Source organism: Gossypium hirsutum, chromosome D10 (assembly GCF_007990345.1).
Source record: "Gossypium hirsutum isolate 1008001.06 chromosome D10, Gossypium_hirsutum_v2.1, whole genome shotgun sequence".
NCBI lineage: Eukaryota > Viridiplantae > Streptophyta > Magnoliopsida > Malvales > Malvaceae > Gossypium > Gossypium hirsutum.
Window position 1 is genome coordinate 7,327,128 of NC_053446.1, and position 14,677 is coordinate 7,341,804.

Here is a 14,677-nt window from a genome sequence, read left to right on the forward strand (position 1 = left end):
TGACAATATTATCAGAAAAAAGTTGATCTCGAAATTGAAAATTCATATTTCGAAAAGCAGAGGATTAGAAATATCAAATTATAGTAATGGCCTAAATTCGTAAATATTGCATAGTACAAGGTCCTTCAATACCTTAATAACTTTTTTGGTACATTTCCTAAACCCCTCCAAGTCTTATGATATTATAGGCTGAAGCATAACCTACAACTTCCAACTTACAGCAACTAAGGTAGTACTTAATTGGTTCTTAATAAAAAAGAAGCCAATGCATTGCTAGAAGAAAATGTAAATTACAAGGATGCAAGTGTATAACAGCTTTTCTCTTTACTGCAAGAAAAAAAATAATTACAGAAAGGTAGTTGTACATACAAGAACGGCATATGACAGTTTAAGAGCCGTACAATGAACCAACAGTTGTGTTCTGTGAGACAAATAGAAATAAAGGTTAAAGAATATGGTCCCTTTTCTTTTCTCTTCTTTATTGAAATTAAGCTAAGGAATCTGAACAATTTCTACTAAAATTTTGTGAAGCGACTGAGGCTTTGAGAAGAATGGGCAGTGATCACTCCCTTTAATCTTGTAAACTCCTTCTGGTGGGTTCTCTCTTACTAGTTTCTCTTGCACATCCGGTGAAAGAGCTCGGTCATCCAATGTCTGAATGTAGAACCGCTGTCCGCTTCCGTACTTCTCGGGGGACAGTGACAGTTTCTCCATTATAGGACCCAGTGGAGTAGGTCTCATGGTAACCATGGCCAAAGCTACATCCTGGAATAGAAACCAAATATCATGTTAGAATAATATGATTCTATAAATGCACACAACATTTAGACTCGAGCATGGTATTAACATGTTAAAATGCAATATAATATTCACCAATAACCAACACGAATCATCAGAAACTACGGTATCTTGAGTTTTGACATACATCATATTCGTAGCCTCTTGTTCAAAAAGTCTAATGATATAACTCCTTTCATGTTACGTTGTCCATGCAAACGATTGCAGCACTTGATTTCATTAACCATAATGCAAGACTACACCAAATAACAGAAGTGACGTATACAACATTGATTGGCCCAAAAATGGCCATAATATGCATACTTCATAGCTAAAGCTTCAAACATTTAATTTTATGGTGCTCTTATTTCCAATACAACTTCGATCACTGTTGTTCTGTTGCCACAAATGAATAAACAGGACAATAAATCCTAAACATCTAGCTTACAGAATGGTGGAGATCCTGTAAAGGGAAAAAAAATGGATATTCAAAATTTACGAGGTTCACTGATATGATGTTCTTGACCTGTAAGGCTGTAAAAGTACCTTTGTTGGCGATTGGTTGAAATATAACCCTTTCATTAGCTGTTTCTCGAACATGAACCCTGTAGGTGGCTCATCTTTTCCGTTTCCATAAATCAAAAACTCTGACTCTTGCATGAAACGTTCAGCAGAACCAAGCTGCAACAAAATGAAGAGTTGAAGTAACATAGACTTAATGTAATTACTTGATGTACAAGAAACGGCAACAAGGCATCGATAAAAATACCTCTTCTGCAAACACATCGAAAGGTCTCTGACCATTAGACACCATTGTAGCACAAAGGAAGATTGCTTTGGAGATCTTTTCTGGGAAATTTTCCAATGCATAAGAAAGGCAAGCACCTCCACTGCTATGACCCACCAAAATAACCTTCATATAGTTCATGAAATCAAAATTATTAACATAACAGATGAATAAAATGCATGAGAATATCAAATATGCTCACTTACCTTCTCGTCTTCGGGAAGGGCCTCTAGATATTGAATCAATGGTTTTGAATATTCAGCTAATGTAGTGACAGTGTTTGTATCTGTCAGATCAATACCGGAACCGGTCAGATCCATCGCAGTAGGTAAAAGACCCACTTCCTCCAACTGAGCAATTGTTTTATACCAACACCATGCTCCAAACCCTTCTCCATGTATCAGAACAACTCTTCTAAACTTGATATTTTCAAGAGATTCCACCACCTGCAAATAACATGAAAATAGTATCACAAATCACTTAGCTTTCATTAAGTTTATCACTGACCTTTTTCACAAGCTTTCAAGGAGAGCATGTTCCACAAATAGAAATAAAGAATGGTTTCCAGATTGCCTTTAAATTGACCATAACAAAAGACCTCTTTTTTAAACTTTGAATTTGGATTAAAATAAAATAAAGCAGAAAAAAAAAGAAGAAGCTATCTTTATCTTCTCAAACTAAATTGTATTAGAGACTTGGAATCTACTTTGAAGATATAAAGCTCAAAGCACAGTGAATCGGTTAAATATTTTCCCTTTTTCAATGAAAAAGCAAAAGAAGTGGACCATGATTAGCATCTTTTTTTTCTCTCAAAATTTTACTCTTGTTCTACAATCAATCATTAAAACCTCACTTTTTCAGCATAGATCCAGTCAACTAAAACAGTAATTAACACAATGATTAGAGATGAAAAGCTGGAAACACACCAAGTAACTTAATATCGGTATTCAATAATAATTAATAGTAAAAAAAAGAACTACCTTATTTTCATTATTAGCTAATGGATCAGTGTGTCTTCTAGAGCTGGTAGAGCCAATTCTCCTGGACATGGATCCATCAAATCTCTGAGACAATTGGTGCTGATGAAGAGCCATAGACAAAGCTTGTCTATGCAAAAGCTCTTCTTCTGCAGCCATTTTCCTCTGAGACCTTCCCCCAATTCTCCTACTTCTTGATCCATTATTTTCTTTGCTATCCTTCTTTCTCCTGTAAATGATATTACCCATTCTTCACAACACCTCAAAACAAGTTTGTTTTTAACACAACCCAGAAAGCTAAAGGATCATTTCTGCTAGGAAAGTTGAAGAAAGTCAAGAGATTTCCCAGGAAAGATGGGTTTTTTTTCAGTGAGCAAAAATTTGTATACGGCAAAAACCTTTCAGCTTCAAGATTTCATTATTTACATTTAGAATTCGTTGGAAAAAGAGATAAGAAGAAAGAGGAGAAAAATAAAGAGTTAGAAGAAGTAGGTTATAAATGCATATAAAAAAAACATTAAACAAATGTGTTGAGAGCTGCTTAATTCAGATTCAGAGGCAGCCAACTAAAATTAAGTGACATTTATTGTGGCTTGGATACAAATTCTATCAACGGTAAAGACAGAGACTTTGAATGCTTTGCTCTCTTTGTCTACAAAATGAAGAAATGTTATTTATACTGTTTGTTGACCGTTGATTTGGGGTTATTCCAGTTTTACTGCTAAATGGTGTTCAATACAAAATGAAGAAGAGTTTGGTTGGGGTAAGTAGGAGAGACATTTGTCTTATTTTTGGACACCAATGTTGTTGTTTTTATCAATCACCCCCATGGTAGATGATTATTATAATTATTTATGTGGTTTGAGTTGAAGGAGCAGTCACTGTTTTGTCTTGTATTTTATTCATTGATTTTGCGTTCTAACAATATTAATATAAATATACTCTGGTCATCTATTTACTTAAAGTTGAAGGACTAAAATAGTAAAGAGGTTTGTTTAACTTGTGGGGCACGCTTAGCTTTAAGTTCGTGTATGAAAGGAGAGGAAGGTTTAGTATATAGAAGAGTTAATATGTTATTTGGTATTTGAGTTTTTTAAATTTAAATTAGTCTTTGAGTTTGGTTTTAATATTTAATTTGGTACTTAAATTAAACAACTCAATGAATGTTTGACATGTATGCATTGACGAAGCCTAAAATTTTGGGGGTGGGGTAGAATAAAATTATATATTTTTATTATAGTAAAAATATAATTTCATCATTTTAATAGTTTATATTTTTTATGATGTCCAAAGTATAATTTTACCATTACTAATTTAAAATTTTATAAATTATAAAAGGCCTAAATTACATTTACCTAATTAGAACACGCACAAAACACAAAAGAAAAGAAAAACCTCAAATACCAAACTCAACATTAAAATTAAACTTGAGCTATTTAAAATATAATTTGCACAATTTGAAAACAGCCATGTATCATTGTTATCTTCTGATGTGGATTTGATCATCAATGATATCTCTTGAATTTGAATATGTGATATTTTAATATTTAAAAATAAAAATTTAATTGATAAAGCATATCTAATTTTAACAGAAGTTAATTTATAGTGTTATTAATTAGAATTTAATTTTTAAATTAGGCGAGATTAAATGTTTTGGGAAGTCGAATTAAGTTGTCAATTTTTATGAGAGTTAAAATGCAATTTTACCATTTTAATAATCTATATCTTTATAATATTTTAAAAGATTAAATCAAAACCTTGTCAATTTTTATGGGCCCAAATATAATTTTATCATATATTAACTTAAAATTTTATAAATTATGAAGAGCCAAAATTTAAAAATTTCATTTTTAAAAATTTAAAATTAAAGCGAAAAAAGTATTGATTACAGAAAATCTTAACCTACCTTCTCGTAACAAACTTATTTTTTCATTCCCTTTTCAATAAAACCCCCTTCGTACAAGCAATTCCAACAGTGTGGCCTCTTTCTTTAATTAGATTGCTTTGTAGTTGTCCTCTCCTACCCACCAAACTGAGTCTGCTCTTTTTACCCTCTTTTTCTCCATATATGAACTGAAAATTGAAACTATAAATGGGAAATTAGGGGTTTATGACCATCCTTACAATCACCAAAGTGCTGATTCTGATATTTAAACTTCTAAACCATGGATCTAATCTCTTTAAATTTATAGATTTTATTGCTGGTCCTGGTGAGAAAGAGGATTGGGATTCAACAACCAATTTAAATAGTGGAATAAACAGAGCGTTTTCCATATTTTATTTGGTCTAATTTTGTCCAAACGGGTGAAGTTAAATGTACCGCTATTAATTTTATCTGTTTTAGGTCCCTGTCTCAATCCTCAATTAGTTTATGAGCCTAATTTAATGATGATCTTAGAACCAATAATAATATGGTGGTGTTTGACCAAACCATATGGCTATTGTATTTCTATTTAATTATTAGTGTAAGATAGAAACCCCAAGAGAGACAAAAGACAATTCATGATTCATCCATTAGAAGCTTAAACTTTACTCAACTACTCAGATTTTTCAGTGTTGGAATATTACCAATTTGATTATGTAATATTCTCCTTCTATAGTTTCTTCCTTCAGTACTAACCAATCACTAAAAGATCATTGGCACAATCTTTTACACTTGCTACTATTTGTTTCCCAGGCAGCTCCTCTTTGACACCAGGGTTACAAACTGAGATGGACAAGCTTAAAACAATTAAAAACTGGTAGTGGTATGAACAATGTAAGGTCTTCTTAAATTATGAGAGAAATATGGAAATGGTAAAACAATTAATTCATTATATGTCAAGAAGCTTACACCAAAGCATCTAGGATATCATCCGACTCATCAACTGCTACCTCATTTCTGAAAAGCAATTTAAGATATGGAAGAACTTTGGGAAGCACTGGCAAATCTGCTATGTTAATACTCATCATGTCGAAAGCAATGCATGTCTTGTGCATGTGTGTCTCATCAAATACAGGAATTTTCGGGTATCTTTGGCTGAAATGGGTTAGGACGATGCGATAAGCACCAGCGGAGTTCCCCACTTCAATGGCTTCCTTGGTTGTGCTGTGGTTTCTAGCGATGGCCTCATCAACCAAACCATCCTCAAAAGTTGCCTGTAATATGATCAAGTGTAAGCCGGTCAATCAAATTAGCTTTGAGAATGTGACGGTGATGGCTAATGCAAGTACAAAAGAGATCCAGTTTCAAATTAAACTCAAAGCTGAATAACCACTAAAGAACCCTAAATAGTTGGATTATACACCAAATAGACATGGAGAATACGAATGCATCTGAATGCACCAATCAAATATCTTTATGTCATGTCCTCCATGAAAGTATGTTTAAATTTACAAACTTGCATTGTATTATCTAAGGAAGGTGATGGCAGAACTATTAGTTACGATGATGATCAATTAAACATGCTATTAATATCTAATGCAATAAAAACTTGCCTCGTGTATGAGAACTGTTGCTCCACGACATGCATCTACCAGTTCTGGACAGGGCCTAGTGTCACCGGAGTACACAATCTTCCATCCTGGGATCACTTTTCCGACACTGTTGACACGCTCTGCAGCTTCCAAGACAATGCCAAACGCCTGGGGACAGTGCACAACAGGAAAACTAATCAAAGCCTCTAATCCTGCTTCACCTAGCATTTTCTTCAAGCTCTTTAGGAATGGATAAGCTGCAGAATGATCAACTGGACTGCCTGGTTGCCACAAATAGCTCTGCATACGACTACCTTTAGCAAACAGAGTCTGATTAATTTCTTGCATGCTTTCATTTTTGGCATTTGAATGCCTTGGACTTTGTGGAGATGATCCATCATTATTTGATGCACCATCCCTCACGAAAGTATCCCATGAAGCTTTTGTGGTACTCCTACAATCAAGGAACTGCATATCAAGATCTTCAAGTCTTTGATATGCATCTAAATATCGCTTAAGCTGTCTCGGTCCTATAACCAGTAATGGTTCGTGAGGCACTCCTTTCAATAAATCACGTCTCAAAGCAAGCACTCTCGCCAAACCTGTGTGGTGATCAGCATGAATATGAGAGATCCAAACACATTTTAGATTTCTAATAGCCTTGTCTGCACCATCTACACCATATCTGTTTTCTCAATAGAGACGCAATCATGAGTTAAGAGAGAAAAAAGGAAAGACCGTGATATTAATCATACCTTACTAAAATTTTGAGATAATTTTACCTTCTTTTCAGTTGGCCAAGGGTCCCTTCTCCGCAATCCAAGAGCAAGCTTCCTTTGGAGAAAAGATTGATATAGACAGAGCTAACATTACGATACTTAGAAGGCTGAGATGAACCCGTACCAAGAAGAACAATTTCAAGGTCATCTCTCCTTATGTTCTCCAAACAACCAGGCAGGGTATCTTCCGTCAACCATGGTTCTCCAATCATAACACCATTATCATTTGAAGTAGGTAATACCTCTCTACTTTCTTTAAGCTCCTGCCAAAACTCTCTGACATGTTGTGCAGCATCAGCAATCTCTGGAATTTCTAAATGAAGCTCATCAACTACTTGAGACTGACCCATTGGAGTTGGAATATGTGATCTGTCCAGTCCCAGTTGAGCATAAGGGCGCAATGTGAACTGTCCAAAATATAAGTAAGAAAAACTCTTAAAGAGGAAACTATTGCACTGTTAATTTTCTTGAAGAGTCCAGAGCTCAATATATATAAACAGTCAGTTATTTACTTAATTCATGGAAATGTTTTTCACTTAAATGATTCACTTCTTTTAATACTAAAATCTAACAAACCAATTATTCACTTGATTCATGGAACAGAAAATGCCATTTTTTGGCAGGAAAATTGATTCTTAATGTTCGTTTCTTTCATTTTTAAGGAAAAAAGAAAAAGAAGCAGTGACTGCCACCACAAGAAGAATACCTTTAAGAGATTTTCAGCAGGAATACTTTCACAGATCTTCAAAGTGGGACCCTAGAAAAAAAAATACTAAGTTGCATGCAAACTTTTCATGGAATAATAAACCTGATTGTAAAAAATGTCAATTCTAGAATGTAAACAGACCTCACTTGAACTAATATCATCTGATGTTGAGTAATTAAGGTGCTGAAGAGACAAGAAACCTGAAGCTGGAAAGAACTGTGGGCATAAGTAATTAAGTCGTGATGTAACTCTTGCACTTGATTTTAGAATTGGAACCTCAAGAGTCTTCCTGCAGAGTGACATAAATAAGAAAATCATCAGTTCATAGGCAATGATGCATAATACCTGTGCCCTGAAAGAAGTGAAGCGACTTACTTTCCATGTCCAGCCATAATATGCTGCGCTGAACCAAATTTCTTCATCCACTTCTGGTAGTTGGGACTGCTTACAACAGAAGCAGGACTTAAATGAATGACACAGTTTACCATCTTGGTACTCTCTGTTAGGTGACTTGATACATCTGTATAATATCCATTGAGGCATTCTATGGATAACAATTCCTGTAGATGAGATTCTGTGGGACAGTCAACCAGGATGACAATGGGACCAGGAACAGGAGGATCCATTACATCAGCTGGATGAACCTATGCACAGCAAGGAAAATTTATAGGGGGTCAAAAAGTATAGCAACTAGACAAATAACTGATGCATGAAAAGCATAAGACCACAAGTATTTTCCTTGGTAACAGATCACCCACCATGATGTCTAGGCGGTCTGACTTCACTGATTTACCATGCTGTAGCTCGCTATACTTTGGCCCGGCTTTCAGGCCAAGAGCTGCAGCCTTTTTAGGGTCAAATTTTCCCATAAGCTCGGGCAATTCACAAATATATAAGACAGACATTTCACCAGGCTTTATTTGGGACTGTTGTAAGCAATGAGGTTGTAGGAGAATTGCTGATATTTTGACAACCTCATCTTTGACAAGAACAATAGGATCTGAAGCTTTAATTGGAGCAGTCACATTTTCCGCAGCATCAGAAATGGGAGACTGTCCAAAGCTCTGAGTGTGAACCATAGTTGCATGTGGAATGAAAGATTTCATTGCACCAACTAAAAAATTGAGATCTGAAGGTCCCCAGATTTTGACCTTTACAGCAATAGAGTCTAGTACTTAAGTAATAGGGACAAAAATGTCAAGAAAAAGTGAAATATTTTATATCATTCAGACACTCACACTGTACCCTTCTTCACCCATGCCAGCCAAAGTCAGCAGCAAACCTACGAGAAAGAAGTTAAACTCAACAATTCAGGGAATAACCTTTGCATGCCTAGAATGTCTTTAACAGAATATCATTGCTTCTTACTTCAAGCAATTAGCAACAATTTTTCTGTGTGGACCTCCAGGAATCTTTCAAAATAAACAGAGAAGTAAAGCTCAAAAATAATGATATATCAAACTTCTACAGAGCATTATAAACAAGATTCAAGAAAAACCTGGAAGTCCACCCGCTGTTTCTGAGCAGACCCGTGAGAGAAATATGTGATCTATCTGGAAAAAAAATCCACATCAGACTATCTTTCTAGATCGAAAGTGAATAAACTGGCAAAAATATTCATGTCAAAAGAAACGTGTATACCTTTGATAACTTTACTTTATGCTCAGTGCAAAATCTTTGTAATCCCTGCCATAACAGCAGTTAATAATTAACGACAATACTGGTCAGAGCTCATAAGTCTTCTAGAGGAATTTTATCGTACTTCATCACTGCCAATGTTGCTTAACATTTACAAACTGTCCTAGATCCATTCTACCTTCAAGGCCCAAATAGTCATTGGTAAGACAATTCAAAGTTGATGCCAACCACCGCTTAAGAAACTTAGCCATTGACATTTAAACTCATAGAAAAGGTAACTTAAGCTCATAAAAGACAAGGGCAATGCCCATCTGTTTATCCAGCAAAAGAACAAAGAATATTGCATCCAATGCATGATTATAATTGCAGTGAACAATAGGCCACTATCCACTGGCCAAAATCCACAGTTAAGCATACATGAAACTGAACCACTATCCTTCTGGTCCTAGTACGTGTTTGATTCTGTGATCTATAGTAAATGGACAAGACCAGACAACAGCTTAGGCATTAATTATGTGACACTATAGGTAATTGTAAGTTAACTAGGGACCATAACACTTGAGTTCACTAGACTTCCTACATACCACTATACCGGTAATTGCTTGGATTGCACTTTCAGAAACTTTTTGAGTGAACAAACGAAGCAACTTCAATAGATAAAAATACCCAGGATTCTTCTAGGTCTTTCCTTGATTAATATTTACCTCACCAGTCACATTAGGACTATATACATTAAGCAGAGTTAGAATATTTCTTACGCATAATGAGGAAATACGAGCTTTATATTAAGCTGGAAGATGCAATATAAATTGTGCTGAAGCTACACATGAGAAATGCATAATAAGTATGGACTACATTCCACTCTATAAAATCCTTAAAATTGTAAATAAGCCATAGTGCTTACCTCTCCGGCATTAAAAATAAATCTTTGTTTGTCAAAGAAGAGCAAGACTGAAGGCGATGTGTCTTGTGTATCCATTCCAGTCCCCAAAATCTGCAGATTGTAATAAAAACTTCAACTGCTTTAAACAGAACCAATGACTAAAAATGAAATAAAAAGTCAAATAATGCAATTTGTTATCCAAAAGTTCTCAACTTTTTAAAACGAAATTACTCAAAATTCACAACTTCGATCTAAAAAACAACACAAACCCATTTTAGAAAATCACTCAAATTGCCTAAAATTCCAAACCACAGTTTTTTTAATGCACCTGTACATATGCAATAGTATTAGTAGGATTAAGCTTGCGTTCTTTTAACTGGGGATTCTTTTTAGGCCTATCACTCTTATCTCGACCTTCAGCCCTTCTTTTATTAAGCCCAAAAGAAGAAGAAGAGTCCTTTGACTGCCCAGTTGTTTCCTCCATAGTCATATCTCTGCCTCCACCTTTACGGTCTTTGAAAGTGCTGTTACTTCTTCTGGAAAGATTGGAAAAGGAACGTGGTCGTTTTGAGGAAGAAGAAGCGAGGATAGTGGAGAAGGAGAAGGGTTTTGGATTGGGTTTAGAGATGAAGAGAGGGACAGAAAGAGTGGGTCTTAAAGGAGGTGAGAAGAGGAGGCGCAAATTCGGAGAAACATATCGCATTTTTTTAAACACCAAAATGTTGGACGAGGCTTCAGCTTTACCTGCCTGCTTGTGAGGTTTTTGCAAGGGTTTTCGCTCTCTTTTTTTCAAGGCTTTTCCCCAGTTCTATCGGACCCTTACCTGGCTTGGCCCCTCTGCCATTTGGATCATTCAATTTTTGGTAAATATACATTTTGGTACCTGAACTTGCAAATAAGTCATTTATCGTAACTATTAAATTGAAAAAAAAAATCAAATTCAGGTATCAATTTGAACCAAGAAGCCAAGTTCAGATACCTAATTGGACCAAAATAAACTTTAGGTATTAAATTGAACCTTAAAGTCAAGTTCAAGTACCTAATTGGACTAAAGAAAACTCTTAGGTACCAATATGCATCTTAAAGCCAAGTTTAGATACCAAAATGCATAATTACCCTTCAATTTTTATTATTTTTCATGAAAAACTAAACGAAAGGTGGTGGGTGGAATATAAATACTTTATTCTTGTCACTGTTATGGTGCTAGTATTCAGTCAACAATTTTTCATGTACTTGTTTTCAAATATGAATGTTTGATGTTTTATTATTTTTAATGTATAGTTTTATGTTTTAAAATTAAGGAAATAAAACTTATTTTTAAATTTATAGTTTTAATATTATTAAATTTTACTATTCCAAAAATTTATACAGTAAATATATTATTACATATGTAATGTTATATCAATTTACTAGTTTCAAATAATATGTCTTACCACTACACCTAAACCTGCTCATGGGTCAGGTCATTTGGCTAGGCCCAAAAGCCCATCTGAAATGTGAGAAAGTTTAGACAAAAATATAGGCTTAAAAAATTAGCTTGGGTAAAAATGGGCCGAGCCTTAAGTAAGGCATTTTTGGCCCGGGCCAACTCGGATTCACAAAAAGACAAAAAAATCTACTATTTTTTGTTGTTTTCTCCCTATTTTGTTACTATTTCACTATTATGTTACTACTATTTGTTGTTATTATTTGAATTGTAATAGGTCATTTTTGCCCGAGCCCAAACCAAACCAAATAAAAATAAAATAATTACAAGTCCAGTTACAAAAAAGGCCCAAATGGCCCAAAATAAGAAAAAACCCTAACAGCCCGTTGGCCCAACAACTTAAACATTTTCAGAAACCAAAAAAACCCTAAGCCCCTCTGCGCCGCTCCTCCTTTCACACGCACGCCGCCGAGGTGCCTCGTCTCGAGGCATGACGCACCTTTCTGCTACTGTTTCACCAAAGTAGCAAAAGGTCTGCATTTTATCTCCTCCATTGACCGAGCGCCAAACCTGCAAAAAAGGATGAAAAATGACAGAAACAAAAACAGCAAAGAATAGTAGTCAAAAATAGTAGATAAAATATGTATGAAAGGATATAAAAGTCGAATCCAATGTTTTTTTACAAAAATAAATAAGAAATAATAATAAAAACTCACAATAGTTTTTAAGAAAGGTATTTGTTTTGCTTTTGCATATTTATTTTATTTTAAAACATATCATATATATAAAACAAAAAATATGAAAGGTTTTACCTCAACTGCCGTCGCCGGAGACTTTTCTGGCTTGGAAGGTGGCTGAATCTGTGGTGGTTCGCTGAAAGCCTCGTCGGGGGTGACTGGGAACCGAAAGGTTCCTTTGATTTTCTTTTTTTTTTCTCTTTTTCGAATTTTTGTGGGTTTTTTTTGGATATTTTGGCCTCAGATCGAGGTCGAGGGAAATAAAACGGTCAAAACAAGCCTTTTTATTGAACTCCGACCACCGGGGATGGTGGCTGCCGTCGCCAATGACCAGTGGTCGTGGCGATCCACGACGACGCCGTTGGCCAGACCCTGAGGCGATTTCAAAGAAAAAGAAACAAAAGGGATTTTCAATTTTTTTTAAACATTGTAGGAATGAATTTTTGAAGTTTTTTTTACTTAAATAGGGTGCCAAAACGGCACTGTTTTAGCCTATTCTGAAATGCCCCAAAACGACGTCGGTCGACCCGACGACCCAACCCGGATCAACCTAGGATCAGCGTGTTTTTTAGCTGGAGGGTCTATTTGCGCTTTTGGCCCTTCTACTTTTTGGATGATTTACAATGTAGTTTTTTTTCTTTTTAAGTTTTACCACTTAATTTTATTTTTCTTTCATTTTGGTCCCTATGGAACGATGTGTAAGGAGTTTGGGATAATTTCATGCTTAGTCTCTATTTCTTTTTGTGCGTTTCATTTTAATCCTTTATTATGTTTTATTAATTATTATTATTATTTATTATTTACAATTCATCCCCCTAATTTCATTCTGATTTCGATTTAATCTTTAGTCTATTTAATTTCAACCTTTCCACAAAATGTTTTTTATTTTATTTTTATTTTTATCGTTATTATTTTATTTTTAATTTTTTTATTATTCTCGTTGTTTTGTTATTTCTTTTATTATTTTTAATATCTTCATGTTATGTTTATTTATCCTTTTTAAATTATGCATTTTCCATTTTCATTTTTATTTGAAGTTACCTTATTTATTTTATTATTGCTATCTGATTATTAATATTGTTATCATTATTATAATTACATCATTATTATAGTATTCTATTATTTATTATTTATCATTTTAATATTCTACCCATATAGCTATTTTACATTATTTCATTATCATTGTACTATACATTACAGTTAAAAATATTTGTTCGTTTTTCATACGATACCCGAATAAATTAAATATATATCATTTTAAGTGTTACATTAATTTTTACTCGAAGTATAAAAAGGAAATTTTTAAAATCAAGGCAATGTTCTGTATTTGGAGATTCGAGAAGTCGTGCCCTAAGTTACGGGATTCAACTTTCTCTTTGAACCTAGATAGCTGAACATCTCTTTCAAAATTAAATCACATGATATTTAAACAATAATTAAATAAATAGTAAGCTTATTTTCAAGGATTCGAGATGTCATGTCCTAACTTACAGGATGTTACATTTCGTTACCTCGAGATAAGAGAGCCTTTTTACATACGTTTTGATTTATTCAAGCGGTTTAAATAATAACGTTATGCAAAGTGGGGTCGCATTCTAAAATCTCTTCAAATTTTCAATTTTCGACACTAAAGACATTAAGTAATCAATTAGGTACCAATTTTGGGCGTAACTGTAACACCCGTAACCCGTATTCGTCGCCGAAACAAGGTTTAGGAGCATTACCAGGGTTTACCGATCAGACTCAAATATTTCATATTACTTCACATTCATATAAGAAATTAGTCATAATTTTATCATATAGTTTGTACAAGCCTAATTTTTAGCCCAAAACCCAATACAACCCAATTAACCCTACCAATACACCAAACCAATTAAACTAACCCATTAACCCTCAGCCCAAAACAATTAAACCCAAAACCCATTTACACCCAAACCCGAAGCCCAATAGCCCAGGCCCAATTTCCCTAAAAAATATCTGCCTAGGGTTTCAGAGACTTTTGGCCCTCTGCCATCGCCGCCACTGCCGCCGAACGACCCATCCGCGTCCATCACCGCCCGTCCACTTGCGCCGCCGGTTACCTTCAAACAAACAAGAAAAAGCAACAACAGAAGCAGTAATAAATCGGCTATAAAGGCCGAACTTGTAACATTTTAGGGGGTTCTTTTTTTTTGGTTTTTTTTAGTTCATCTTTTGTAACGAAAACATTAGCAGAGAAATACAAAGAAAAAAAAGGATTCAAGGTGATTTGTTAGTTTTTTTAGATTCGTTTTTCATCCTTTTTTTTCTTTTGTTTTTCTTTTCGTTTTACATGCATAAATAAAAAAAAGGGGGAAATGAGGTACCTTTCTGCCAAACGCCGCGCCGGATGAGGAGGAAGCCAAATGGTTTAGCCCCTATTTTCGCTTCTTTGGTCCGTTTTTCGCTAGTTTGGCCCTAGATCCACGGCCTGGAAGCAACCGGCCTAAGAGAGGAACCAAATAGGTTTTGTTTTGCATCTCCGGCCGCCGC

The 14,677-nt window shown here is 34.8% G+C and overlaps 2 protein-coding genes across 2 annotated transcripts; both read right to left on the reverse strand.

The window, feature by feature from the left end:
* Positions 1-305: 305 nt before the first annotated feature.
* LOC107913894 (putative methylesterase 14, chloroplastic) lies at positions 306-3,365 on the reverse strand. The gene is made up of 5 exons (XM_016842560.2): positions 2,545-3,365; positions 1,771-2,010; positions 1,547-1,690; positions 1,324-1,458; positions 306-765 (listed from the first exon to the last, which is right to left on the reverse strand). Exons 1-5 carry the CDS (start codon positions 2,788-2,790, stop codon positions 493-495), a joined length of 1,038 nt encoding a protein of 345 aa, XP_016698049.1. The 5' UTR covers positions 2,791-3,365; the 3' UTR covers positions 306-492.
* Positions 3,366-4,961: 1,596 nt separating this feature from the next.
* LOC107913895 (tRNase Z TRZ3, mitochondrial) lies at positions 4,962-10,831 on the reverse strand. Its single transcript, XM_016842561.2, has 13 exons — positions 10,332-10,831; positions 10,025-10,114; positions 9,124-9,168; positions 8,981-9,035; positions 8,721-8,764; positions 8,241-8,633; positions 7,858-8,126; positions 7,624-7,771; positions 7,483-7,533; positions 6,780-7,183; positions 6,019-6,682; positions 5,375-5,679; positions 4,962-5,248 (listed from the first exon to the last, which is right to left on the reverse strand). The coding sequence occupies exons 1-13, from the start codon at positions 10,704-10,706 to the stop codon at positions 5,242-5,244; spliced, it is 2,850 nt and encodes a 949-aa protein (XP_016698050.1). The 5' UTR covers positions 10,707-10,831; the 3' UTR covers positions 4,962-5,241.
* Between the last annotated feature and the right edge of the window lie 3,846 nt (positions 10,832-14,677).

Excerpts from the sequence above, each read along its gene's own strand:
- LOC107913895 (XM_016842561.2), bottom strand. The coding sequence starts at position 10,706 with ATGCGATATGTTTCTCCGAATTTGCGCCTCCTCTTCTCACCTCCTTTA. Across the intron at positions 10,115-10,331 it reads ATACTATTGCATATGTACAG|ATTTTGGGGACTGGAATGGA; the intron begins GTGCATTAAAAA and ends TACAATCTGCAG. Across the intron at positions 7,184-7,482 it reads CTGCTGAAAATCTCTTAAAG|TTCACATTGCGCCCTTATGC; the intron begins GTATTCTTCTTG and ends TATTTTGGACAG.
- LOC107913894 (XM_016842560.2), bottom strand. The coding sequence starts at position 2,790 with ATGGGTAATATCATTTACAGGAGAAAGAAGGATAGCAAAGAAAATAAT. Across the intron at positions 2,011-2,544 it reads TAGCTAATAATGAAAATAAG|GTGGTGGAATCTCTTGAAAA; the intron begins GTAGTTCTTTTT and ends TGTTATTTGCAG. Across the intron at positions 1,459-1,546 it reads TCGATGTGTTTGCAGAAGAG|CTTGGTTCTGCTGAACGTTT; the intron begins GTATTTTTATCG and ends ATTTTGTTGCAG.